The following is a 26249-nucleotide window of genomic DNA, read 5'->3' on the forward strand; positions in this document are numbered from 1 at the left end:
AGGAAAAAGATAAAACACGGGAATACATGTTTACTGCCAGAAATTGAGAAATATAAGCAAAATTAAGAAATTAATATGCCAATATTCTTTTTTACACAAAATAACTTCTTTGGGGGCTATAGTGCAACAGGTAGGGCACTTGTACCTGACTAACCCGGGTTCAATCCCAGGCATTTCATATGGTCCCCTGAGTTTCTTGGGTGTGTCCCAAGAAACAAACAAGAAAACTACTTTGAAAACACCTAGGACCATGGTTATGTTTTTGTAGCCATTTAAATGGTGAAATCTGCTATCTTCTTTTACAGTATAAAGATCTTTTTTCATATACTTTTATTTTTTTGTAGATTTGTGTAGCACTGTCTGTCCTCCCATTGTTCATTGATTTGCTCGAGCGGGCACCAGTAATGTCACCATTGTTACTGTTTTTAGCATCGAATACATCACAGGGAGCTTGCCAGGCTCTGTCGTGTGGGCAGGATACTCTTAGTAGCTTGTCGGGCTCTCTGAGAGGGGCAGAGGAAGTGAATCTGGGTCGGCCGCATGCAAGGCAAACACCCTACCCACTATGCTATCGCTCTGGTCTATGTGTATAATAACTATATATTACATTGCGTAGATTTAACTAATACTCCTAAAATTGTCTAAGAATTTTATGTTGTCCTAAGTAGTACAACAAGCAAATTCTTTAGAAAATACATTGAATGCATATATATCACATCATTTCCCCTCCACCCCCTTTTAAAAACTGGAAGTAATACTAATGCAGTGCTTGGCAACCACACCCAGCAGCACTCTGGTGATCATATAGTGCCAGGTATTAAACCTGGGACTCCCACATGCAAAAGCATTGTTTCCTGCCCTTTAAACTATCTTCCTGGCCTACATCTGTTCTAAGGGGTTGTTTTTATTGAAAACTGTATTGTTTTAAATGGGTTTTTTTTTGTGTGTGTGTGTGTGATGTATCAGACGTTTTTCTTTTTTCTGGTTTAATTTTGCTTAATGATTCCCTCTCACTCCATCCTCGTTATAGCAAGGGTAATAATAATACAAATATATATATATAAATATATTATGTACTAACAAACTTCTTTATCCACTTGCCTATCATTGGGCACCTGGAATTATTAGCAAATCTTGACCTATAGTACATAGTGTTGCAGTAAACTAAGATGTTGTGTTTCAGTTCACTGTTGTTATTGGAATAGATGCCATGGGTAGAATTGCTCAATCATTTCTTTGTTTTATCATTTCTCAGTTTTAATTATTTGAGACATCATAAGGATGGTTTCTGTGGAGTGGTGTTATTGATCTAATGTCATATATCCAAATGTCCAGAATAGCAATGAGCTGGAGCATAACTTCGCATGAGCAGACCCAGTTTAAGTCCATGCATCAAATATAAGTGTTCCCATCTATATAAAAATACTGATTTCTGGCTTAAGTAATGGACAAAGGGGGCCAGAGAAATAGTATAGCAAGTAGGGAGCTGGCTTTGCAAGATAGTAAAGCAGGTCAAATCCCCAGCACCACATATCACATTTGGTCTTACTAAAAGAACTATTCATCTTAATCCACCATATTAACGGTTGACTAATATATAAAGCATATTTAACCTATTAATAAAATTATGCAAATTAATAATTCAAATCTTTTCAAGTATCTTAATATGAGATCCCAAGTCATCGCCCACGAACGGCCTCTCTGGCTCCTGACCAAGCTGCTGAACAGCCATGATCCCAGAGACTCAGAAACAAATCTTGAAATCCAGTGGCTTTTGGCAGAAATGCGTCCGGACCCCGCAGTAGGTTATTGTCGCCGCCCCCCCCCCCCCCCCCCGGAGGGAAAGGGTGTTGTCCCTCTGCCTGCTCCCCCTTCCTGGCTTGGTGGCCGTCATCCTACAGAGGCCATTGGACAGTCAGGTCTGGGCCTGCAGTGACGAAACTTGTTGGGCCTCACAGGATGGGGGTGGAGCTGGTCCTGGTCTTCCTGTTCCAACGAGACCCCAAGTCATCGCCCACGAACGGCCTCTCTGGCTCCTGATCAAGCTGCTCAATGGCCATGATCCCAGAAACTCAGGAGCAAATCTTGAAACCCAGTGTCTTTTGGTAGAAATCCCTCCAGATTTAAGTGTTAAAATTTTGGAATTTTAAAACCACATGGCCCTACTGCAGCCACGCGACATCATATGTTATTCATAACCAGCAACAGAACACAAATTGTCTATTGTTGCCTTTTCAGCAGATATGAGTGTTGGGGTAAAATCTCAAATAATAATGGTGGGTCTGATGTCGAAATATTGAATGTGATCAAAGTAGAGGGAGATTAATGTGGAAATCATCTGCCACACAGGTAGGGGGAGGGCGTGGGATGGGGGTATACTGGGGTTTTTGATGGTGGAGAATGGGCACTGGTGAAGGTACGGGTGTTTCATTGTATGACTGAGACTTAGACCCGAAAGCTTTGTAACTGTTCTCACGGTGATTCAATAAATAAAAATTATGAAAAATGAAAAGAAAAAAGGTGGAGTTCATGCACAATTCAATCAGCTAATCAGTGACTAAATAAATAGCAATACTCCTACATAAAAAAAAAATCCAGAAAAAACAAGTCCTGGAGAGAATATGAAGAGGAAAAACAAACAAACAAATAAACAAAAAACCTGCTTTAATCTCTTGGAACATAGCATGGCGATGTCTCAAATAATTAAAACTGAGAAATGATTGAGCAATTCTACCCATGGCATCTATTCCAATAACAACAGTGAACTGAAACACAGCATCTTAGTTTACTGTAACACTATGTACTATAGGTCAAGATTTGCTAATAATTCCAGGTGCCCAATGATAGGCAAATGGATAAAGAAGTTTGTTAATACATATATTTATATATGTGTATATATATATATGTATTATTATTACCCTTGCTATAACGTAGATGGAGTGAGAGGGAATCATTAAGCAAAATTAAACCAGAAAAAAGAAAAACATCTGATACATCACACACACACACACAAAAAACACCCATTTAAAACAATACAGTTTTCAATAAAAACAAACCCTTAGAACAGATGTAGGCAGGTAGACAGGTAAAGGCCCTGGCAATGAAACATAAGTCAACAAAACTGGGAGGAAAATTCTAAGACTGATCCACCCCGTGGATACGGAAAAGAGACTTGTGGTAAGACCCTGAGGAGATCGGACCCTTCCCAATGAAGTTCCTCAAACCCTCGGACCTCTCCCTTAATCCAGTGATTAACTCCAATGATTCAGCCCCAGAAGATTCCAGAACTTCCAGATCAAGACAACCCAAGAAGAAGAAGAACCTATAAAAACCACGTTGAACAAAGGAAGGGCGTGCATATGCTGCCTGAGCCCATGTGCTGCTTGTGCCCCTATGGCCGAGCACATGCGGCGCCCTAGTACGTGTGTCGCCTGCATCTCCCCTCTTGAGATGTGTACTTTCATGCTTTCCTGTCTAATGCTGGGATGTGTGTAGGGCCTCTCTCTGCCTTTGAAGAAGCCCATGTTCTCTCTTGAGCGTGGTACTCTCCAGTCTCTCCCACTTTCTCTCCCTTCTTCCCTTCAAAACCTCCAAATAAAACCTGTTTTACTTCACTGCTTGTCTACTGAAGTAAAACTGAAATTTCAGTAAACCGAAATTCTCTTCTTCTTCAAGGCGAGACAAGAATCCAATAACCCTGGCAGGTGGCAGAGGTGGATCGGGAGAAAGTGAGCGTCTTTCTCTCCTCCCAAGTCACGTGAGCAACCCATGGGGTCCACCTACATCAGAACCTAAGGACAGATGTAAGATTACTGGGAGAGTTGAGGGATGGAGGAAGAAGGCTGAAAGAAATTGTGGTCTGGTGGTGAATGTAGCACAGAACACTACTCCTAAAATGTAAAACATAAATATCTATACTGTAGTTCTATCAATATGACCAGTTTGTGGAATATGAACTGGTAAATCTCAGCTATACAAGGCTAAAACTTTATAAAATTAAGTGAAATAGGAAGCCCCACAGTTCAGTAGACTTGAAAGTATTCACTGACAGTGATGCTTTTACAAAAGACGTTCAAAGGAAAACAACTATGGTGGTATCTGATGGCACTGGGAATAAATGCAGTATAAAGCAAAAAATAGAAGATGACATTATGGACACTTATGTTAAAAGTCTCCTACACAAGTCTGGAGGAAATGAAGTTAGAACGAAAGATCTGAGTTAGTGTACTTTAAAAAAAAACATGGTCAAAATTTGCATTCAAATGTGTTGATTTCAGCTTGTTTCAGACCAAAACAATAGTTTCCCCCATGTTTTTAACTGAGGTTTTTCCCATCTAATTGGGTCCTATCCAATTTAGTTCCCCTCGAGAATTTGTTCCTTTGATAAATATAATTATACTGATTTAATAGATACAATTCAATAATCAGGATTCTGTCAGATATTACCAAGGCTATACTTGTTTTAACAAGTTGGTAATTATAGTTGGTAATGATAAAGCATGATAATTTGTAAATCTGAGGTAAAGTACAGACAAAACTATTGCCATTAAATAATTTTAAAACAATATGGAACAGTTGCTTATATGGTTCCTGTTTCAAGTGTCAAATTCAAGAGCACAAGATTTAAATAATACCTATTGGGTTGGGGATCAGTGACAGTGCACTTGCCTAACATGTATGATTCAATCCCCAGTGCCAAAAAAATAAATAAATAATATCTATCAATCTAAAATACCTAAGGAGAGAATGGTGCTGCCAGTAGGTCAACGTGTACCTGTGGGGCATCAAGCAGCCTGATGGTGCCCTCAGATTTCCAGATACTCCAAAACTGTTGCTATGCCTTTGGTTGCCAACAGCTTGGGTCCAAGCTTATCAAGAAATTAAATGGCCAAAAATTAGGTATGTGGGAGCCACACCCACAAACTACCTCCAGCTTAGCTATATAAGCTCATTTATTGGCCTTATTTCAGAGACCCATAAATCTCGAAAGAGATAAAAAGCCACAGTTAGGGCCAGCAGCGAGGTGTTTTGTGGGTGAGTGGGTACACCCTGCAGGGCATATGCCGATAGTTTATTTCTCTGGAAAAGATAGAAACAAGGGCCACGATCCATGACACACAAAATAATTTCCTAACGAGCAGAGATGCATTGCTACAGAGATGCCTCTGGACTGTAAGCCAGGCCAACTTCATCGGGGTGCTGCTGATGGGGGCAAAGTGGATGTCATCCCTCCACCTGCCCCCTAAAAAACCCCGGTGACCGCCAACTTCCAGAACCCAATGAGAAATGCAGGTACACGGGTTCAGTGATGGCAAACTCCAGGCTTTAAGGGATAGCGGATGGGCTGGTCCTTCTCATCCCCAGCCCCCATGGGACTCTGGAGGTCACGCCCACAAACTGCCTCCAGCTGCTACTTAAGCTCCTTAATGACCATGATCCAGTGACACAAAAGAAACTCTAAACTGAGCAGGTCACTGCAGAGACTTCTCCAGACCCTAATCTAAAATTTTAGAATTTCAGGAGCACACCCCCACACATCTTATGCTATTTATCACAAGCAATACAAAAGAAAGTATGGGGGAGATTGTCTGCTATAGAGGCAGGGGAAGGGGTGGGATGTGGGGGTTATACTGGAGACCTTGGTAGTGGAAGATGTGCACTGGTGGAAGGTTGGGTGATCGATCACTGTTAAGACTGAAACTCAAACAGAAAAGCTTTGTAACTGTTATTTCATGGTGATTAAAATAATAATAATAATAATAAAAATTAACATTCTGAATTTAAAAAAAAGTAATGTGGAGTTCACGACTAATTCAATCAGCTTAATCAATGGCTGAATAAATAGCAGTACTCCTACATTCACTGTCACTGTCCTCCCGTTGTTCATCGATTTGCTTGAGCAGGCACCAGTAACAGCTCAAAACAAATTGTGAGACTTGTTGTTACTGTGTTTGGCATATCGAATACGTCATGGGTAGCTTGCCAGGCGTTGCCGTTCGGTAACTTGCCAGGCTCTCCAAGAGGGGCAGAGGAATCGAATCCTGGTTGGCCACATGCAAGGCAGACACCCTACCTGCTGTGCTATCGCTCCAGCCCACTCCTACATTTAAAAAAAAATAATTAAAATTTAAAAAAACACCTAAATATGACTTACCTCTGAAAGTTTTGATACATTCAAACTCTGTGGTGCAAATCTGATATGTTCTTGAGACTGTGAAGACCCACTTGATTTATGGATGGGATGAGATTCATCGCCTGATTCATCACCTTTCAATGGAGATCTATCAGACATCTTAACCTTCTCAGTCTGAGAGATAACAGAATCACTCTTCCTGCGAAACTGTTGCAATGCTGTTGTTGAAGAGGGGCTCGGAGACTTTGAAAAATTCCCAAGACTTCCAGACCAACTGAAACAACTTTTTGGAGTCCCCAAAGTGGGTGATGAAATGGTCCTTGTGAATTTACAGGTCTCAAAAGCCTGGGACTCCTCTTTGCTAATCCCAGTTACATTATCTGGAATCTGATAACTTGAATTATGTGCTACATTCATATCAACTAGCTTCTTGTCATTTTGACAATCCCCTTCTTTTAGATTGTTCTCTTTATCCATGAAAGCAGTTTCATCTGCAGACTGGTCACTTGTTTTCTTAGATATAGAATCAACACAAGATTGGGACTCCTCTTTGCTAATCCCAGTTACATTATCTGGAATCAGATTACTGGAATTATGTGCTATATTCATATTAACTAGCTTCTTGTCATTTTGATCATCCCCTTCTTTCAGATTGCTCTCTTTATCCGTGAAAGCAGTTTCATCTACAGACTTGTCACTGGTTTTCTTAGACACAGAATCAACACAATCCAGAGAATTGCAAAAAAACCTAAGAGCAAATACAACAGAAAGACATTATTAAGTATTGGAGAGTTTTCTCACAAGTGACAAAATTCAAAAATGAAATAATGTTCCATCTTATAAACATATATAAAGGCAAAAAGGCAAAGCGAGTTGAATTTTTTTCCAAGTCCAAATTTTGTCAGTGCCAATATTCACATTATTTAAAAATTTACTGATAACTATTGGACAGAACTTTCTGAATGCACTTATCTGTAATACATGCACTGTGACTTTGTGTATTTATTTAATCTCTCAGAGCCTCAATCTTATAACTCAAAATAGAGAAAATAAAGTCAATTTTATTATGAGAAAATGCATAAAAATACTTAGAAAATTAGCTAGGAGCAGCCAGAGAGATAATATAGCAGGCAGGGTACTCTTGCCTTGCTTTAAACTCACAAGTTCTATGCCTAAATAACTTCTGACACTCAAATTTCCTATTTTGGGTTGTGGTACCACCACCTAGTCATGGTTCATGGTTCACGGTTCTCCCGTTGTTCATCGATTTGCTTGAGCAGGTCCAGTAACATCTCCATCGTGAGACTTGTTGTTACTGTGTTTGGCATATTGAGTATGTCATGGGTAGCTTGCCAGAATAACACCTATTCACTGTCTAGCACCAAACACTGTTTTATGTACTTATAATAATAGCTTAATCCTTTCAAGAATACTGAGATTATTATAGTTACCCCCATCTTTTAAAAAAGAAAACTGAAGCACCTACATGTGATGTCAAACATGTCATGAGTGAACAGAACAGGAGTGAAATTCAAAACCAGCGACAAAATTTCTATCTCTGAAATACAGGGACTCTTCTGTGTATTTAATCATCACTCAATGAAACTATGCTAAAAGCTTAACTGATCTTTCGTCTCTATTTCTGGTATTCTAGAATCTGTTTTTCAGTGCATTAAGAGGAAACAATCTATCTAAATTATATCTGACTGCAACCCTCCAAAAGTTTCCTGTAACTCTTAAGCTTTCTTTGTAAGTCTTTCATAGTCTCTTTCTGTTCCCACATTCCTATTGGTTATTCCTAGAATAACCCTATTCCTAACTTACATTTTAGCAGTGATAACAAGGGCAAAGTTCAACAACATGTCCCATGCTGTTGCCTACCTCTAAGCCTCAAGTTATAGGGTTCTACTACGAAGGTACTTGGCTCCGATCTTTGTAGCTTTACCTTACCAGTCATTCAAACCCAGGAAATTACACATGATTATATCTATTCTTCCTATTCTCCCTTTTCAACTACTGACTTAAGAGCATTAGATGTTCCTTCAATGTCTTCAAAACACCTGATGTGTGCTCTCCTCACTGCATTCACCATACAAAATGGATTTTAATTACGCACATATTTTTCGCTAAGTTTCTAGAGAACAAAATGTTTTATTTTTGAAATTTAGCATCCTGATTATCAGACTCTAGAATATTATAACTCGATAATATTCTTTACATAAATATATTTCTAAAAACCCTTGCAGGGCTTGTATTTTAGTAATAAAACCAAAAAAATATAAACAAAGAAGGCCAGAGAAACTATCAAATAGCATTTTTTCTAACAAATTGTAACAAAGCTTCCAATTCTATTGGGTCAGTTGTGTACTGAGGTTATAAAAGTAACATGCAGGAGTATGTTAAAGTCAAACTAAGAACTGTATATGAATCAAAATAGTTTCTATATTATTTCACCAAGCATAAGACATATAATACAACAGATAAACAATATTCTACAGATATAACTATACCTGCTTCTGGTTCCTGGAACCACAACTGCACCACTTTCTTCATGTTTTCTCTGTAAAAATGTCGCAAATTTATTTCTTCTTGTAGGTTGTGGACTTAAGTTTTTTTTGCTAGTGGTTTCCTCTTGCAGGTTAGATATTGATGTTTCAGAAGAGTTCAGCGATTTATTTCCTTCACAGCTATTTTTCCTTGTCTTCTTTGTAAATGAAGGATAATACTGACTCAACAGATCATCATCTAATAGTTCTTCAAAATAAAAACAAAATTTATGTGTTTATATGCAGAGATCTGACCTTAACTTATAGAAGGAAAAACAGGTATTGACCTCCAAAAGACTTAGCCCAAGAAGTTACACCAGATCCACCTTGATTTTCATTTTGCAGTAAGGTTGTTAGCTTAGCTATTCAGAGGAAATTCTATGCATTTGGCATACCCTGAGCTGAGCAAGCCACTTTAGTATCTCTCATGTTATCTTAGTGGTTAGTGCAGGGAAAATAAAATCTACTAAATATTAGTCTGTGAATTTGCAGCAAATTAAACCCTGCTAGAAGACTACTGGTGGGTCAGAGAGCTAAAGAAGGGGGCAGACTTGTACATGGTAGACCCCAGTCAGTCCCTCAAGCACCGCCTATAGGGGGTGGTCCAGGCTTCCGAAGCTCGGCTTGGGAGCCCCACTCTCCAAAAGAGTATTGGTATCTGATAGTTTGAAAAATCTGAATTTGCATTTGTATTTATTTTATGTTGTATTTATGTATTTATTGGGTTTGGGGTCATATCAAGTAGTCCTCGAACTTACTGTTGGCTTTGTGCTCAGTAATTACTACTTGCTTGGGGGACAATACGGGATGGTAGGAATCCAACCCGAGTTGGCTGTTTACAAGGCAGTACTATCTGCCTACCTACTGTACTTTCTCTCTGGTCCCTAGTTTGAAAAATCTGCCCTAGACTTCTGCATTTGGAGTATTCATTTAAATAAACAGCATGTTTCAAACTAAACTTGGTTCCATTGTATGTAACGTGACCATACTTCTCAAATTTCCATTGACACTGATTATATACATGTTATAAGACAAGACAATTTAAGCATCCCCCCAAAATTAGGTAGAACAATGAATTGTAATACTTAAGATGGCCTTAACAGGTATAACTCACTCTTTTCCTTTTTGGAAGGCAAATAACAGATTAAAAAATTCAATAATATTAATATGTGAATTTTCACCAAACTAATCTATAGATTCAATTAAAACCCAATCAAATTTTGAGGTGGGGCTAGAAGTATGGATAAAATGGTAGAATAAATGCCTTATATATATAAAGCCCTGGATTCAATTTCTGACACTATGTGGTCCAATAAGCAACATCAGAAGAGGCTTAATATTTTTTTTAAATAAATTACTGTTAGTAAAGTTAAAGAATTTTGTAAGAGATGCCAAGCTGACGAAGCTCCCACGTAGACCTGTCTCTGAGCTGAGACCTCCGCTCCTCTCAGTTTGGAGTGGGGAGCTACCCCCAATTCCCCCCGCCACATTCTGCTGGAAGGCCCAGCAACACCAGAAAGCCTCTGGCATATAAAGGGCACAGCCTCACCACCAATCTCAAAGAGATGCCATGGCGCTGAATCTTCCCAGCTTCTAATTCCTGGAGTGTATAATTACATACAGGACTGTGTAACACCTCCAAAGTTTACAATACTGATAGACAGTCCAGCAGGAACACCAAAAATTAGATGGGGAGGTTCCATAAAAGCCCATGAAGCTCAATAAGTGAAAATAGTAGCACAGAAGGCTCAACTAGCTCCAAACAACTCAGTAAATCTTCAGACTTTAACAACATCATTGTAAAATAAAACAATTTTCACAAATTTTCTTTTACTGAACTATTTTTGATGATTCCAGTTGCCATTTTGTTACAAAAAGTAATAAAGAGCAAATTATTTTATGACTGCTAAGGTGAAGGCTTGGAGGCATGGGTGGGAAACTGACAATGGTGGAAGCAAAGTCACCAGTGGTGAGATTGGCATGGAAACATTCACTGAATGCCAAACAACTGTATTATGAAAAAAATATATTTTTTTGACATTTATAAACAAAATTTCAAAAAAAATTCCACTATAGGTCAAAGAGATAGCACAAGAGATAAGGGACTTGCCTTGCATGCAGTAGAATCTGTTTGGATCCCCAGCACCAAATATAGTTCCCTGATCACCTTCCTCCAGGTCATTCCCGAGCAGAGATCTTAGAAGTAGCCCTGAGCTCAAAAGAAATCCCCCACCTCACCCCCAATGTATGGCAGACTAGAACTTATTTCTTAAAAATTCCAGGTTGATTCTAATATGTATATAAAAATATGAACAATACAGAATAGCCAACTTTTCAAGAGAAATTAGAAAATTTAAACTAATAGATTCCAAGACACACTACACACTATAATCTCAAAGTAATGAAGACAATATTTTTTGATATAAGAAAAGGAAAAGACACCAATGCTACAGTGTAAGAGTTCAGAAATAGATCAACAGACATTTGGTTACTTGCTTACAAAAATTCCAAGACAACTAAATGAAGTAATTTGGGATGGGGTTAGGAGTGGGGGTGGGATTAGCTGGGCCATACCCAGTTGTTCTTAGGGCTTACTTCTGGCTCTGGCCTCAGGGACCACTCCTGGTGGAACTCAAGGGACCACATGAGGTGCCAGGATCAAACTGGGGTGAGCAACATGTAAGGCAAGCACCTTAATCCCTGCACAATCACTCCAACTGCCCAAAATAATCTTTTTAACAAAAGGTATATAAAACAAATGACCCTTAGTCTTTACCTCATGTCATATAAAAAAAACTACCTCAAAACTGATTGTAGTCTAGGAAGCACACATTCAAGGCATATCTTCTACTACTTGGTCCACTTTTTCAGTACAAAATTATAAAAATTCTAGAAAACATGAGGAAATCTTTTTCCAAGGAAATAAGGGTCTTAGGAGATCATGTGGTTTGCTGAACCAGGACAGGACATAAGCAAGGAAAGCACCTTGACATCTATGTATCCCTCTGGCCCAACATAGAGAAACTCTTATGTGACCTGAGGTTTAATAAAGATTTCTTAAATGTGAACAATACTTACTAGTATTTCACAAAAAGTAAAATACATACCACTTCTTGGTCTTTTCACAACAGATGATTTCTGGGGAAGATTTAATGCTTTAGTACTAATTATTTGCTCAGTGCCCACAGTACTTCTTTTTTCCCTTGATCTTACATCATTTGTAACAACATTTAGCTTGACTCCAGGGCAGTAATTCCTATGCCAAATGCTATTAGAAATAGATGACTTTTGATGAGTTTTATCATCCCAACTGTAAGATCTTGATTGGGTAGGCTAAAATAGTAAAAGAAAAAAGGTTACTAGATGAAAAATAATCATTAGCCCATCTCCCTCTGTTTCACCATAAATTATGAGTAAATAACAGAATTACCCTTAAAAAGAACAGCTTTTGATGAAATATCCTCTACTAACATTTTCTAGTTCATTGGTCCTACACTTTTCCATTAAATATATCTTATATTCTTAAATCTGTTTTTCTTCCAATGAACACCAAGTTAACATGCCAGTTTATTTCTGAGATTAAAATATTAATTTGCTTAAGAAGAACTATGCAGGAAATGAGACTGACGGAGCTTGAGAGATATTACAGGAGCTATTGCACTGGTCTTGCATGTGGCTGACCCAAGTTTGATCCCCAGCACTCATATGGCCCCAGAGCTCTGCCAGAAGTGATTTCTGATTAGAGCGACCGAGCATCACTCCTTACCCCGCTGAAAAGAGAAAAGAAATGAGACTCAACTATGGTCAAGAAAAAATTGAATTTGAATTTTATCACAATACAATTACTAATGCTTCTTTATGGCAATAAGCCTCTAAATAATCATTTACTTACATACCTTTTACGAAACATCTAGATGGCAAAACCATAAAATTATATATTTAAAACAATCAACTATCCCATTTTTAGGAACTGATTGACTTCAAATAAAAATACTCTAATTACAGAACTGCTGGCCTCATATCAAATTTTGAACCCTTTCCAGGGAAAAAAAATAAAGGAACAAAACTAATTATTTGTGTCATACCCAGCATTGCTCAGGGCTTACTCCTGGCTCTCTACTCAGGGATCACTCCTGGCACTGCATAGGGAAACATAGGAAGTGCTGGGGATTGAATCTGGGTCAGCTGTGTGCAAGGCAAATGCCCTGCCAGCTGTACTATTGCCCTGGCTCCAGAAAAACTAATTTGTTCTACTAAGAATTGCATAAAACTACTTTGAGAAAAGGGATTATTGTCGATAATTACTGGTAATCAGTCATTTATAATACTAATACAAACCTCAGATGTAAAATAATCTGTTAATATATTTTGCTAAGAGAATGTCAAAGAGATTTTACAAGAACAGAATAGTGACAAGAAGAAAGGTAAAATTAAGATGGCATTTAGAACACAAACTCCACCTCACAAAAACGCAGGTATTTCCCTAAAGGGGGCAGAATCTCCTGCCCCCGCGCCTGGCTGTCCTCGCCGGGACCCCTTGGAGGGGAGCGGGTTGAGTTTCCCTCCCTGCCCCGACCAGGGCTCCGGTAACCGAAGACCTCCAGAACCAGTCATCACCATGCTGAGACCACTCTCCACACGCATGAAGGTACCGGCCAAGGAACAAAGGCATGCGGGTCCCGGGGTGGAGCACTCCAAGCCTGCTCTGATCGGGGCTGAGCATCCTCCACCCACATCCTCCAAATTCCAGTAGGCAGGCGTCATACCCACCAACTGGCCCCCTGGCGCTGTGTAATCCCATCAACAGCCAAGACTCTGAGACTATAAAACCCAGCTCCCGAAGCGCGTGGCCACATTTGCGGCCGCGCGACATCTTATCATGACATCTTATTATCTCATTCCTACTTTGGACAAACTGGCAGGCTACCGAATGTAACCTGCCCACACGGCAGAGTGTCGCAAACTCCCCGTGGCGTACCCAATATGCCAAATACCAGTAACAATGATGGGTCTCATTCTCCTAACTCTGAAACAGCCTTGAATAGGGCACTTTTAAAATATCTCAGGGCTAGGACGAAGGAGACGTTACTGAGGCCTGCTTGAGGCAATTGACAAACAACAGGATGGTCGTGATCGTTCCCTAAAGGAAGGACTCAATAATAAAAGAATAAATTTTATAGGAATAAAAATAATTTAATAGTTTCTACAAAAAATTTTTTATAAAAAGGAAATCTGATAAAAATTTGGAAGCAGGAAGGACAGACATCTTAATAAGACTTAGAATTCATACTGATTACAGACTCTACTTCATGTTAAAAAAAATTAACAGCTTTATTAGTTGCAAAAGAATGTGGGAGAGAGGAAGATATACAATAGCTCCAGATCCTGGGGCCATTTTGAGTTTTAGAGAAAAAAAAAACACCCCAACAAACCCAGTTACAAAATAATTCAAAAATTTAAAAATCAAGAATATCAACCATTCTAATGTAAAAAGACAGTTAACTCTTCTCAAATCACTTATTTCAGCAGTCATATTTCTCAAAAATAAAATTCTTCAAAAAATAAAAAATACAAGTATCATCTGCAACAAAATTAGGATGTTTAATCTCCAAACTATTGCAGAGAGAATACAGATAAGGAATTTAGAGAATGTAGAAGAATCAAACCCAAGAGTCTATAGAAGAAAATTCCAATGAGAAGCACATTACAGCTACAGAAATCTGTAGAAACCCTCAGGAATATAAAGTACCCTGAAGCAGGTAGAAGGAGGGCAGAAAAAAAGAAAGCTCTCATCTTTAACTTCTAACAGCCAATCTGCCTTCAGAATACAGATGTCTTCAGTATCTCTGAAACCCAGAAACAGTAAATAAAGCAACAGACATTTCAAAAGATTGGTAGGACCCATCTCTAGGAAATCAAATTAAAGAATGGGGCCAGAGGGACTGTACAGGGAGTAGGCCTCTTGCATTGCATTCAGCCAATGTGGATTCGATTCCTGGCACCCCATATTTTACTCAGAGCCAAGACAGGAGTGATTCCTAAATCACTCCTGTCAGAGCCAGGAGTTAAGCTCTGAGCATAGTGTGATGTGTGTGTGTGTGTGTGTGGTTGGGGCGGAACACAAACAAAACAAAACCAGAAACAACCCAAGTCCAAATGAAAAGCTAAGTATGTGTGGCTCTTACTGGTAAACCCTCATTTACTGTCCCTATCCTGCTTTCACATTGTTAAATATCCAATTTTACGTATGCTAAGTAGAAACAAAGTGGAGAGAAAAAGTACTATGTACAGAAAATAAACTGAAACTTGGTAATTCACAAAACAAAGCCAAGCTGGCGCCAACAGATCACCTAAGAGTGAAGACCCACACTTATTAATACTACTCATTCACAGTGTTGCTCTTAGTGAGAACAAATGAACAAGAAAGCTCCAGATATGTAAAGAAAAACTACTGGGACAAAGTCAAAACAAATGGAAAGACAAATTGAGGGCAAGCAGAGATAACAGAGTAGGGAAAAGGAAAGTCCAAGTTATTAAATACTCAGAGATAACTCCTAATAAACAATCTTAAAGAAAACACAAATAGGGCTGGAGAGACAGTTCAATTGGATGAGCATACAGCTTTGCATGCTGGAGTCTGGATTTGATCCTGGCACAGAATGATCTCCTGAACACTTCAGGAGTGGCTATTGAGAACCAGCAACCAGCAGGTATAGTCCAAACTCCCCTCCCCACAGCACAATTAAGCAATTTAATCTCCTCACACTTTACCTTACTCTCCTAAACACGTTCCACACTAGCTATTTTCTTCCATCTGAAGTCACTTACTCATCTTGAAAATCCCAACTAACCTATGCAAACTCAGGACACAACATCGGTGTCTTTACAAGGAAATAGGAAGCTTGGCTTGAAATCACAGTAAATGTGGGGCCTAGGCAAACTACCTAAATCACTCTTAATGTTTCTTTATCTGTAAAATGGTAATGAGTAACTCAGAGATTTGTTGAGGAGTACAAATATTTTTGTTTGGAATAACAAAACAAAGTAAATGTTTTGCTATTATTTTCAAGCCTCTCTGTTTATAAAACGCACCCCTAGTATAGCACCTACTACATTTCTATACATTAACCATTTGTCCCTCCCCTATGCAATAAGTACCTTCTAGGGGAAAGTTGTACTTTTTATTTATGGCATCACCCAAGCTAATATAATACTATCTGGTAGAGATAGTTTAATAAATGCTTAGTAAAGGACTAAATTTGTAAACAAGGGTTAAGAGTTGGATCAAACTGGAAACAAGAAAGAAGAAAATACCTACCAGAAAATATAACTGAAATCAGCATACCTAACTTTCTGCTTGCTGCTCCACCATCCCATGTGAGGCTGGCCTCTGGCTGTTATCACTGAGAATATTCCAAACAGGTGGCAGAGTTCCAGTGGGAGTAGAGCCCCTCCCTCCTAAGTGAGTGACAGCAGCCTCCACTGTCACCTGACCTGTTCCATAATCACATTAAAGGTATTAAGGGCCTAAACCACAGATCCTTCCTCCAACCTGAGAAGACAGAGGGCAATTTCTCGCTTTGATACCTGAGCATCTTCTGGAGGGGTGTGTGTGTGTGTGTGTGTGTGTGTGTGTGTGTGTGTGTGTGTGTGTGTATTTAAGTACAAAGACTGAATCTTAGAACAGGAAGAACACTAGAAAATCATGGGGAAAACACCAAATAGAAACCCATCAAGCTCAATGAACAAAAACAGTGTCACTGAAGGCATAAAGCCAGTAAATCCTCAGACGGTATCTTTAGTGCCATTAGGATAAAGATGTTCAATGAGCTCAAAGAACCGATAGCATATTTAGTCAGCAAAACATGAGAAAGTATGAGAGTTGAAATGAAAACACTACTATAGTCAGAAATGACAGAAATTAAGAACATGGTAGGTGATATTAAAAAGCCAGTAGAAGCTCTGAAAAGCAGAATAACAGAAGCTAAGCAAAAGATCGAGGAATTCCAAGAAAGAAGACTCCTAGGAAACAGCAGAAAGTGTAAACTAGCTTAAAAAGAAGTGAATAGCGTGTCAGAGAACTATGGAATGAGATAAAAAGGAACAATATTAAAATCTTTAGATTCACTGAAGGACAGGAAGGCAAATGTGACGAAGAAACAACAGTCAAGAAATAATCGGTAAGAACGTTTCAGAGTTGAGGATTACAGAACTGAGACCCAAGAGACCCAAAGAGTCCCAGTGAAAATACAGTCAACTTGGAAAGCTCCAAGATACATACATTATACTCAAAATGACAAAATCCAAAGAGAATATGGAAAGCAGCAAAATGAAAAAGGAACTCACATACAAAGGAAAGCCTATAAGATGTACAGATCTATCAAACGAGACCCTAAAAAACAGAAGAATACGAAAGGTTATAGTATAAAAACTCAACAAAATGAACACCCACCAAGAAGACTCTATACAGTTAGATGATCTAGTTTCATGAAGAGGCAACACCTCGGGTAATTCATATGCAGTACACTATACTGTATTTAACGATTGAAATTATTTGCTAGGTTAAGATGATATAGCAATCAATCACAACACCAAGAAGACTATACAGTTAGATGATCTAGCTTCATGAAAGTCAATACCTCGGGTAATTCATAGGCAGTACACTATATTGTACTAAATGATTGAAATTTCTTTATTTGCTAGGCTAAAATAATGTAAAAATCAATCACAGCAAACTGTCTTTTGTTGATATATTTGGATAATTCCATTTGTCATTTCTTCAAGTTTTGGTGGAGCAAGCAATAAATTTGTTATATGCCTGCCATGAGGGCAGGCTGGCAGAGTCTGGAGACCCTCATGGAGGGTAAAGGGTCACTGGTAGGGGAATTGATGTTTGAACACTAAGCCTAAAACAACTCAATTATTATGAATAATTTTGTAAATCCTGCTGTCTTAATAAAAAGAGGAAAATAAAGGAAATAGATGCTGAGCTGCTGAATCCCAGGTAGACCAGTCTCTGGGCTGAGAATTCTGGGGCCTTCTGGGAATGGTGGAGGAAGGGCAGATTCCCCTTCCTGCAGGAAGGCCCAGAAGCTCTCATCCACAGTAGACATCCTCTGGCAACTGAATCTTATCAAATTTCCAAGCCACCAAATTATCCCAGCTCCATAGCCACACACCTCCAAATTTCACAGTACTGACAGCCCAGTAGTACAGTAGATCTGATAGAAAAGTTGTAGAGAATACGATCAAACTTAGTGAAAAAAGAAAGTACAACTAGCAGCATCAACTCAGTAAATCCTCAATAATTTTAGTAACACCATAGTGAGATGTAACAATTTTCATTGTTATATCTCCAAAAATTCCATAAATTTTCTTTTATGGAACTATTTTCTATGATTACATTTGCCATTCTGTTGTAACAAGCAGTATAAAGTATTTTGTGCCTCCAAAGGAGGAAGGCTTGGAGGGTTGGGTGGAAAAGAGGGGATACTGTGGAAAGCTATACTGATGATGGGATTGGTGCTGGAACATGAATACCTGAAACAACTATATTATGAACAACTCTGTAAACTGTCGTTTTTTTTTTTTTTTAAAGCAGACAAACATATCTTCAAGTTTCTTAATCTGAGAAAATGAGAGATCACTTATATAACAGAAGCAGATTCCCCTCCCTTCCAGCTGGGTCCCAGCAGTCTCCATGCTTGACCTCCACCATCCCACAGGGCCTACATCTCAGATCCTTTCTTACTCTTTAAGGGTAGTTGCTCATCTCCTGAACTGTACAGTCATACCTGACACAGCACACATATCCTCCAGTCGGCTAGATGAAGATCAGCAGGGAAAGACATAGGCAACACCCAGTCTAATTCCTCAGAGACTCCCAGAGGTGCTAATTCCAAAGACTTACCCTCAGCACAATGAGGTAGCCACATTATAATAATTATCATTTTATTATTACTCAGAAGTCCATCAAACTCACTGAGTAGCTCAATAATGGCACGAAAGGCTCTATTGGTATCAACCAATTTGATAAAATCTCATAAACTACTTTGGTGGCACCAGGTCAAGTATGAGCTCAAAGAAAAGACGGCACAGGTAGACAGCAAAAGCACAAAAGTGTAAATGAAAAAATACAATCAAGAGTGACAGAAATGTAAAGTATGACAGTGACAGAAAGTCTGAATAGCAGAACTGCAGTAGTTGAGTCAAAGATTTCAAGCTCCATGATGAGATGGAGAAAACCTCTAAAAACGGACAATTAAAAAAACAGTATGAAATGAACAGCATACCAGAGAACTATGAGATGAGTTCAGGAAGGATACATGAATCATTGAAGGCAAATTCAATAAAGAACTACTGGCTTAAAAATTCCTAGGCAAGAATTTCCCAGTGTTGAGGAGTTCAGGCACCCATATCCAAGAGGCCCAAAAGGTCCTAGCAAAAATAGAACCAAATGGAAAAACTCCAGGACACATTATCATCAGAATGACAAGAGCCAAAGACAGAGACAGAATACTGAAAGCACGGGGCTGGAGTGATAGCACAGTGGGTAGGGCGTTTGCCTTGCACACAGCTGACCCTGTTCGATTAACCCCTGTGCATTGCCATGTGTGACCCAAAAAGCCAAAAACAACAACAACCCCCCCCCCCCAAAAAAAAACCACCAGAATGCTGAAAGCAGCAAGGAAAACCACCACAACAAAAACCCACCTCAATGAGCACTACAGCAATAGTATAGTGGGTAGGGTGCTTGCCTTGCACAGGATTGACCTGGGTTCAATCCTCAGCATCCTATATGGTCCCCTAAGCTTTGCCAAAAGTGATCCCTGAGTAGAGAGCCAGGAGTAAGTCCTGAGCACCACTGCATGGCCCAAAAACACAAAACCAAACAAACACACACACACAAAATCTCAATAAAATGAACAGTTCACCAAGAATACTTTACCCAGCTAGATTATCATTCAAACTTGAAGGAATGATACAGAACTGCAATTGCTTAAGGAATTCATAGACTTAAAACCTGTTTTCTAAGAATGGTAAAAGGAGCTTCCTTAAAAGACAAGACAAACTTCTCAGCACTTTGCTACTAAGTATGACATTCAGTCATGGCACTTATGCTTGCCCTCTACTAAATTAAGGTCTGTTAACTCCGAGCTTGTTAACAGATTTTATACTTTTTAGATAATAAATGAATGCTTCATTTGTATTGAATGTTCTATGTCTATTCAGGTTTTTTTTTAAATATCTATATTTTTATTTTAGAAAATAACTGCAGATACTTAAACATTATCTTTAACATAATATTTTTTTACCACAAAAGCAGTATTTCCTTTCTTATGATAAAACACTTATAATTTTATAGGTCTATTCAGATTTTTCCCTTAACAGTTAATTCTTACTCAAATGTATATTTGGAAAGTTTATCTATTTCACATAAATTTTAAAATGTAATAGCATAAAATTCTTCATATTAATAATTAAAAGGGCTGGAGCAATAGCACAGTGGTAGGGCGTTTGCCTTACAAGCGGCCAACATGGATGACCCGAGTTTGATTCCTCCGCCCCTCTTGGAGAGCCCGGCAAGCTACCAAGAGTATCTCGCCCGCATGGCAGAGCCTGGCAAGCTACCCGTGACGTATTCGATATGCCAAACACAGTAACAACAAGTCTCATGATGGAGACGTTACTGGGCCCACTCAAGCAATCGATGAACAACGGGAGGACCGTGATCCGTGAATAATTAAAAAAATTATGTACCTGTGTGAAAGGATCAAAAAAATTTATCAACTTATCAATGATCCATAATTTTGTGGAATTTCAGCTTTATTCATCTATATGTATAGTGATTTCACCACTTCTACCTCCATCTCAAAATAAAAACTCTCATGTGGGGTATAAAAAAAAGTAGTAAAACACAGTAAAACTACAAGTAGGGGCTAGAGAGATAGTACAGTAGATAGGGTGCATGCCCTGGGTCAATCCCCAGCATCCCATATGGTCCCCTTAGCACCGTGAGGAGTGATCTCATCACAGAGAAAGGAGTAACCCCTGAACACTGCCTGGTGTGGCCCCCAAACAAAACAAAACAAAACAAAACAAAACAAAACAAAACAGAAATAACAAATGGCTACAGTCATTGGAAATAGAGATTTTGTCTATAGAACTGTGCTTAACACAGAACTTGGGGAGTAGACTCTTGGGAGACTGGTGGAGAGTGGCAGTTACTCTGCTGATATTTGTGTTTAAATGACTATGTATGAAAAAAATGTAGCAGCATTGTAAATCCTAGTTGCTCAATAAAAATGATAAAACAAAGAGATGGTAAAAAAATATTAAAGTTTAATAAAACATGCCTTTAGAAAGATTAGTCTACTGAGAAGAAAACAAATAGAATTTTTATCATAGTAAGTGGTAAACAAAAAAGGGAAAACATTATTAAGAAAACTAATGAATGATATTTGCTTCTAAGTTTGGATATATTTAAAATTACAGGAAATCTTTTATGGAGAGACACTCTACAATTATGAAGGTTGGGAAATAAATTGGAGGGGCAGAGTACAAGCTAAGCATATACAAAGTTGTGAGTTTGATCTCAGGAAACACAAGCACCCACCCCATCCCCATTCCCAACTACTGAGTCAAAATAGTACTGTATCAATGGACATAGGTTCTCCAACCCTTTATAAAATTATGAGTGGTACACAGAATAGAGACTAAGAGATAAAAAGTCCAAGTTTTCTCCATCAAAGGGATGAAGTACTACAAATTTTTGCAACGCTGGAGCGATTGTACAGCAGGCAAGGAGTTGCCTTGCATGTGGCCAACCCAAGTTTGATCCCCCAGTATCACATATGGTTCTCTAACCTGCCAGGAGCAATCCCTGAGTGCAGAGCCTGGAGTAAACTCTCAGCACTGCCAAGAGTGGCCCCCAAACTAAAACAAAAAAAAAATTATGCAAAAAATAAATACAAACAAAAAGAGAACAGCTTACAAGCAAACAAAAAAGAATGCCATAAGGCATATATTCAATTGAGACAAAATAAAAAATGTCAAAAGCCTCAAAGACATATAGCAAGTGTGCTCAAGAAATATTTGCTAAATTGAGAACAAGTGAAAAAAAGCTTTTATGCCCAAGGCTAATGTTTCTCAGTTGGACTGTTGACAATGATAAACAGCACTGAAGTTAAATAGGTTGAGAGAAACAAAGACATCATTAAAAACAGTATATTCAAGGACCAAAAAAATAGCAAAGAGGGCAGGATGCTTGCCTTGCATATGACTGAACAAGGGTTGGGCTCAATCTCTGTCACCTCATATGGTTCTCATAAGCACAAAATCGGGAGCAAGCTCTGAGCACTACCAGGTATGGCCCAAAATAGAAGCAACAAAAAAAGTGTAATATATTTAAATGGGACTTCGTGCCAGGCTGTTTCCACTCGGGGTGCCCCGGGGGGGAGGGGGGGGGCGAGAGTCCTCCTCGCCCCAAGGGACCCAGCCCCAGCAGCTGACCTCCACTACCCAACTGCCGCCATGCTCCAGGCCACTCTCTGGACCATGCGACACATCATGGGACACTTCTTACCCATTGTCCAAAATTACCACACCAGGTTGGAATTCAGACAGCAGGCAACAGATCATAAAGAGAAATATACATATCTCACAGTGCCCGGCAAGCTACCGAGAGTATTCCGCCCGCATGGGCAGAGCCTGGCAAGCTACCCATGTCATATTCAATACGTATTCAATTTGCCAAAACCACTAACTATTACGGGTCTCATTACCCTGACCCTAAAAGAGCCTCCAATCATTGGGAAAGGAGAGGCTGCTAAAATCTCAGGGCTGGGACGAATAGAGACGTTACTGGTGCCAGCTCGAGTAAACTGAAGAACAACGGGATGACAGTGATACAGTGATATTTATATGAAATGTTCAAATTTAAAAGTTTGAAGACATAAAAATAGCTACCATTCTTTGGGGATGGTGGTGCTGATGGGACCATGTAAAGTCAGGAATGGAAGTCAAGGCTCTTGCATGTAAAGTATATACTCTAGCACGTTGAGCCATCTTTTGTAACCCTAAACAACTGTTATTTAAGGAAAATAACCAATAGATCTATGTTGTAAAATATAATTTCTCCATTGAGTTATTTTCAGTAAGTCTCATAATGTTACTGGGCCCACCCGAGCAAATTGATGAACAACGGGAGGACAGTGCTACTTTGCACAATGCCTAAATACAGAAATGCTTCAAGACATTAAATCTGCCTGAGTTTCTGAGAAATGGTTAAATGTACTCTTTTAGGATTTTTTAAATTACTATTTACCACAGCAGAGTCTGGATTGTAGTCATCAATCTCTTCAAAAGTATTTATATCTTTATTTCCAAGTGCTATTTGAAGAGCTATAGAATCATCAATATACCTAGATTTGTAACATTAAGGAAAAAAGCTTTAAATAAGTCAATAAATGGTATTGAATTTAGATAGAAATACTGTGACAGAAAATCTTTAAGGTGTTTAACTGAAATGAATCCTACTTACTTTCTACAGTCAGCGTTACTTGATCCACAGTAGTAAAAAGGGTTGGATATTTTGAAACAAAAGCCCAAGTCATCACTATACTCCACCACTAAGCTATATCCTATATCCATTAATTATGGTGCAAGAAGAAAAGTACTAGTCACAATATCCAGAATGTATAAAGTCAGTGGCTTATGGGAAGGGCTCCCTTTCTTCTTGTTTTCACATGCCCAATACACTCCTGGGCGTGATTCTTTGCCCCAGCTGAGTTCTTTAGTGCCACCTTTGGAATAAACACTTAAATTGATGACCATGCACATTTCTCTCATGTCAACTTAGGTAATTAACAAGTTAAAGTGGACAAACCTCAGATTTATAAACAAAATATTGCTTTAAGTTTTCATTAGCATGTCACTGGAAAAGATCAAAATATAAATTTCAGTATCAAAAAGAAAAAAACTACAAGCTTTTTATCGAATGCCTCATAGAGAATATAACTATAAATACATAAAATACATTCTACCATTCTGGTTCAGAAAGGATACCGCCCAGCATAGCTTAGTGTTTCTGGATCAATGTCATCTTCATAGGCATTCAGAGGGATAAGTTTTCTTTTGATGGGATCAAACACGAGTTGATAAAGGAAGGTATTATTGGCCCGAATAAATCCTTTGATATAATCTTCTGGTACTACAATATTCATCTTTAGATAATGTCCAATTTTCTTGATGACCTAATAATGAAAATAAAACTATTTATAAGTGATAGCCATGCAACCGGACCCCACCCCAGGCTGTTTCACTCGGGGCACCCCAGAGGAGGCTAGATGAGAGCCCACCCAGCCCTAGCAGTCGAAAACCTCCACAACTCAACCGCTGCCATGCCGAAGGCCACTTCCCACATGCTCTGGCCGCATGAGTGAACATATTACTGGACCCACACTATTGATTAATTATTATATATTAATTAATTGTGTGGGTCCAGAGTGTAACTTCACTTGGAGCCACACTCCGCACTGCTCAGAGGTCACTGCAGGTGGTGCTTAGTGCAGAGGCAGGAAGCTGGAGTGGGTTTGCAATCTAGGCAAGAACCTTAACGCCACTACTATCTCTCGAGCCTCCAGAATATATTTTTAAACATGAATTCTACCCTAGAATATTTTGCCTCTTAAAGTCTCTCTCTTTTTGCTTTTGGACCACACAGACAATACTCAGAGGTTACTCCTGGCTGTGCACTCAGGAATCACTCCTGGAAGTGCTCAGGGGATCATATGGGATGCTGGGGTTAAAACTGGTCGGACATTTGCAAGACAAGTGCCTTACCTGCTGTAAAATCTTGCTGGACCCCTTAAAGTCTCCTTGTAGAGACCACATGAAAAAAAAATACTGAAAAACTACTGTGGCAAACTGTCCCCCTAAAAATGTAAACATAGTCCAGCATATTGAAAACATTTTGCCAAAATACTTTTCATTATTTGCCAAAAAGTAAACTTAAGATTATTTTAATCATTTTCTCCTTTCAATGAAGATAGGTTACTGACAGAATATTTAAAATTCATATTCCAAGTGGTATATGACTATACCACCAAGCTCCAGGAAGACAAGGCCGAGTCTCCTGCACCCGTGCCTGGCTGTCCTCACCAGGGCCCCTTGGAGGAGGGCGGGTTAAGTTTCCCTCTCCGCCCTGAGCAGAGCCCCAGCAGCTGAAGAACTCTGGGACCCAGACAAAGTCATGCTGAGACCACTCTCCACACACTTGGACGAGCCTCACACATGAAGAAACCGGCAGAGGAACCCAGGTGTGCAGGACCCGGGGCTGAGATCTCCAAGCCTGCTCAGATTGGGACTGGGCCTCTTCCACCCAGATCCCCCACCTTCTAGTAGCTAGACAGTTACACCCACCAACGACCTCTTATTCTCTAATTCTCACTCTCAGAGAACCCAGCAGGCTACTGAGATTATCATGCCCGCATATGTGCCTGATTGGGAACACCTGTAAAGGTGATTAGAGGCTGCCCCAAAAGCCTCCATCCCTCTGGGAGAGCCCAGCAAGCCACCAAGAGTATCCCGCCCTCACGGCAGAGTCTGGCAAGCTTCCCTTAGTGTACTTGATATGCCAAAAACAGTAACAATGATGGTCCTCATTCCCCTGACCCTGAAAGAGCCCCCAGTATGTCATCGGGCTACCCTAGCACGTGACAGGGACAAATGGAGACGTTACTGGGCCCGCTCGAGCAAATCGATGAACAACGGGGTAACAGTGATAGTGATAGTGATTTCAAGCGGTTATTCTATCATTTATGGTCCAAAGACTAAATATAACGTTTGGCAAATTACTTACCTTTACAATATCTGGATTATTGGCTAGTCTTAATACTTTGCAGGCCTTTGCTAATCCAATGCCACGCAATGATGACAGATAGTCACAACCTGAAAGGATGCACATATAACGGAACTTCTCTTCTGTGAACACATCTCCAAGTTGTTTGCACATTCCTAGTCGAGCTTGATCAATTTCTAGTCCATTTCCCAACTGGTCCATTTTTAAAATCACCTTAAATTAAGAAGGAACACTGTTAATACCTATTAGGGTCACTTTTATTTTTCATTACCCATTAAATATTTCTAAAATATCTTAGGGTGTAAGTTAATTACTTAGAAATTTACAATATAATAAACCAAGATAACAGCTGACATTAGATGAGATCATATGCTAGGGTTCAGTCATTCTTTCTTTGGTATAAAGAAACTTTTAGGCACTTCTCAACATTATGCCTACACCTAAAATTATGTGATGGTTAGCAAATACTATTCATACAAAAAGTGTATTTTCTTGACCTTCCACTTTTATTTCTTTGGGAGCTAGATAGGGAACATAGTACCTGACTACATTTAGGCGCCATTCCTGGCAATGCTCAAGGTATCAAACAGTGAGCTTACGACCTCTAAAATACTGACTAGAGGAAAGAGAAATAGTACAGCAGGGAGGGCTATGCTTGCCTTGCACACAGCTGACCTGGGTTCTATCCCTGGCACTGCATATGGTTTCC

At 39.2% G+C, this 26249-nt stretch overlaps 1 protein-coding gene across 1 annotated transcript in view; it reads right to left on the bottom strand.

Moving 5' to 3' along the window:
* Window positions 1–26249, bottom strand: part of EXO1 (exonuclease 1) — a 39733-nt gene that overhangs the window by 5846 nt on the left and 7638 nt on the right. The window contains exons 5-11 of the mRNA XM_056138295.1: window positions 25541–25753; window positions 23746–23933; window positions 23006–23102; window positions 11787–12012; window positions 8644–8887; window positions 6701–6881; window positions 6155–6559 (exon numbers count right to left, since the gene is read on the bottom strand). Of these exons, the coding sequence (XP_055994270.1) occupies window positions 6155–6559; window positions 6701–6881; window positions 8644–8887; window positions 11787–12012; window positions 23006–23102; window positions 23746–23933; window positions 25541–25753 (1554 nt within the window). The remainder of the gene's footprint in view (window positions 1–6154; window positions 6560–6700; window positions 6882–8643; window positions 8888–11786; window positions 12013–23005; window positions 23103–23745; window positions 23934–25540; window positions 25754–26249) is intronic.

This window comes from Sorex fumeus, unplaced genomic scaffold (assembly GCF_029834395.1).
Source record: "Sorex fumeus unplaced genomic scaffold, SorFum_2.1 ptg000007l, whole genome shotgun sequence".
Lineage (NCBI taxonomy): Eukaryota > Metazoa > Chordata > Mammalia > Eulipotyphla > Soricidae > Sorex > Sorex fumeus.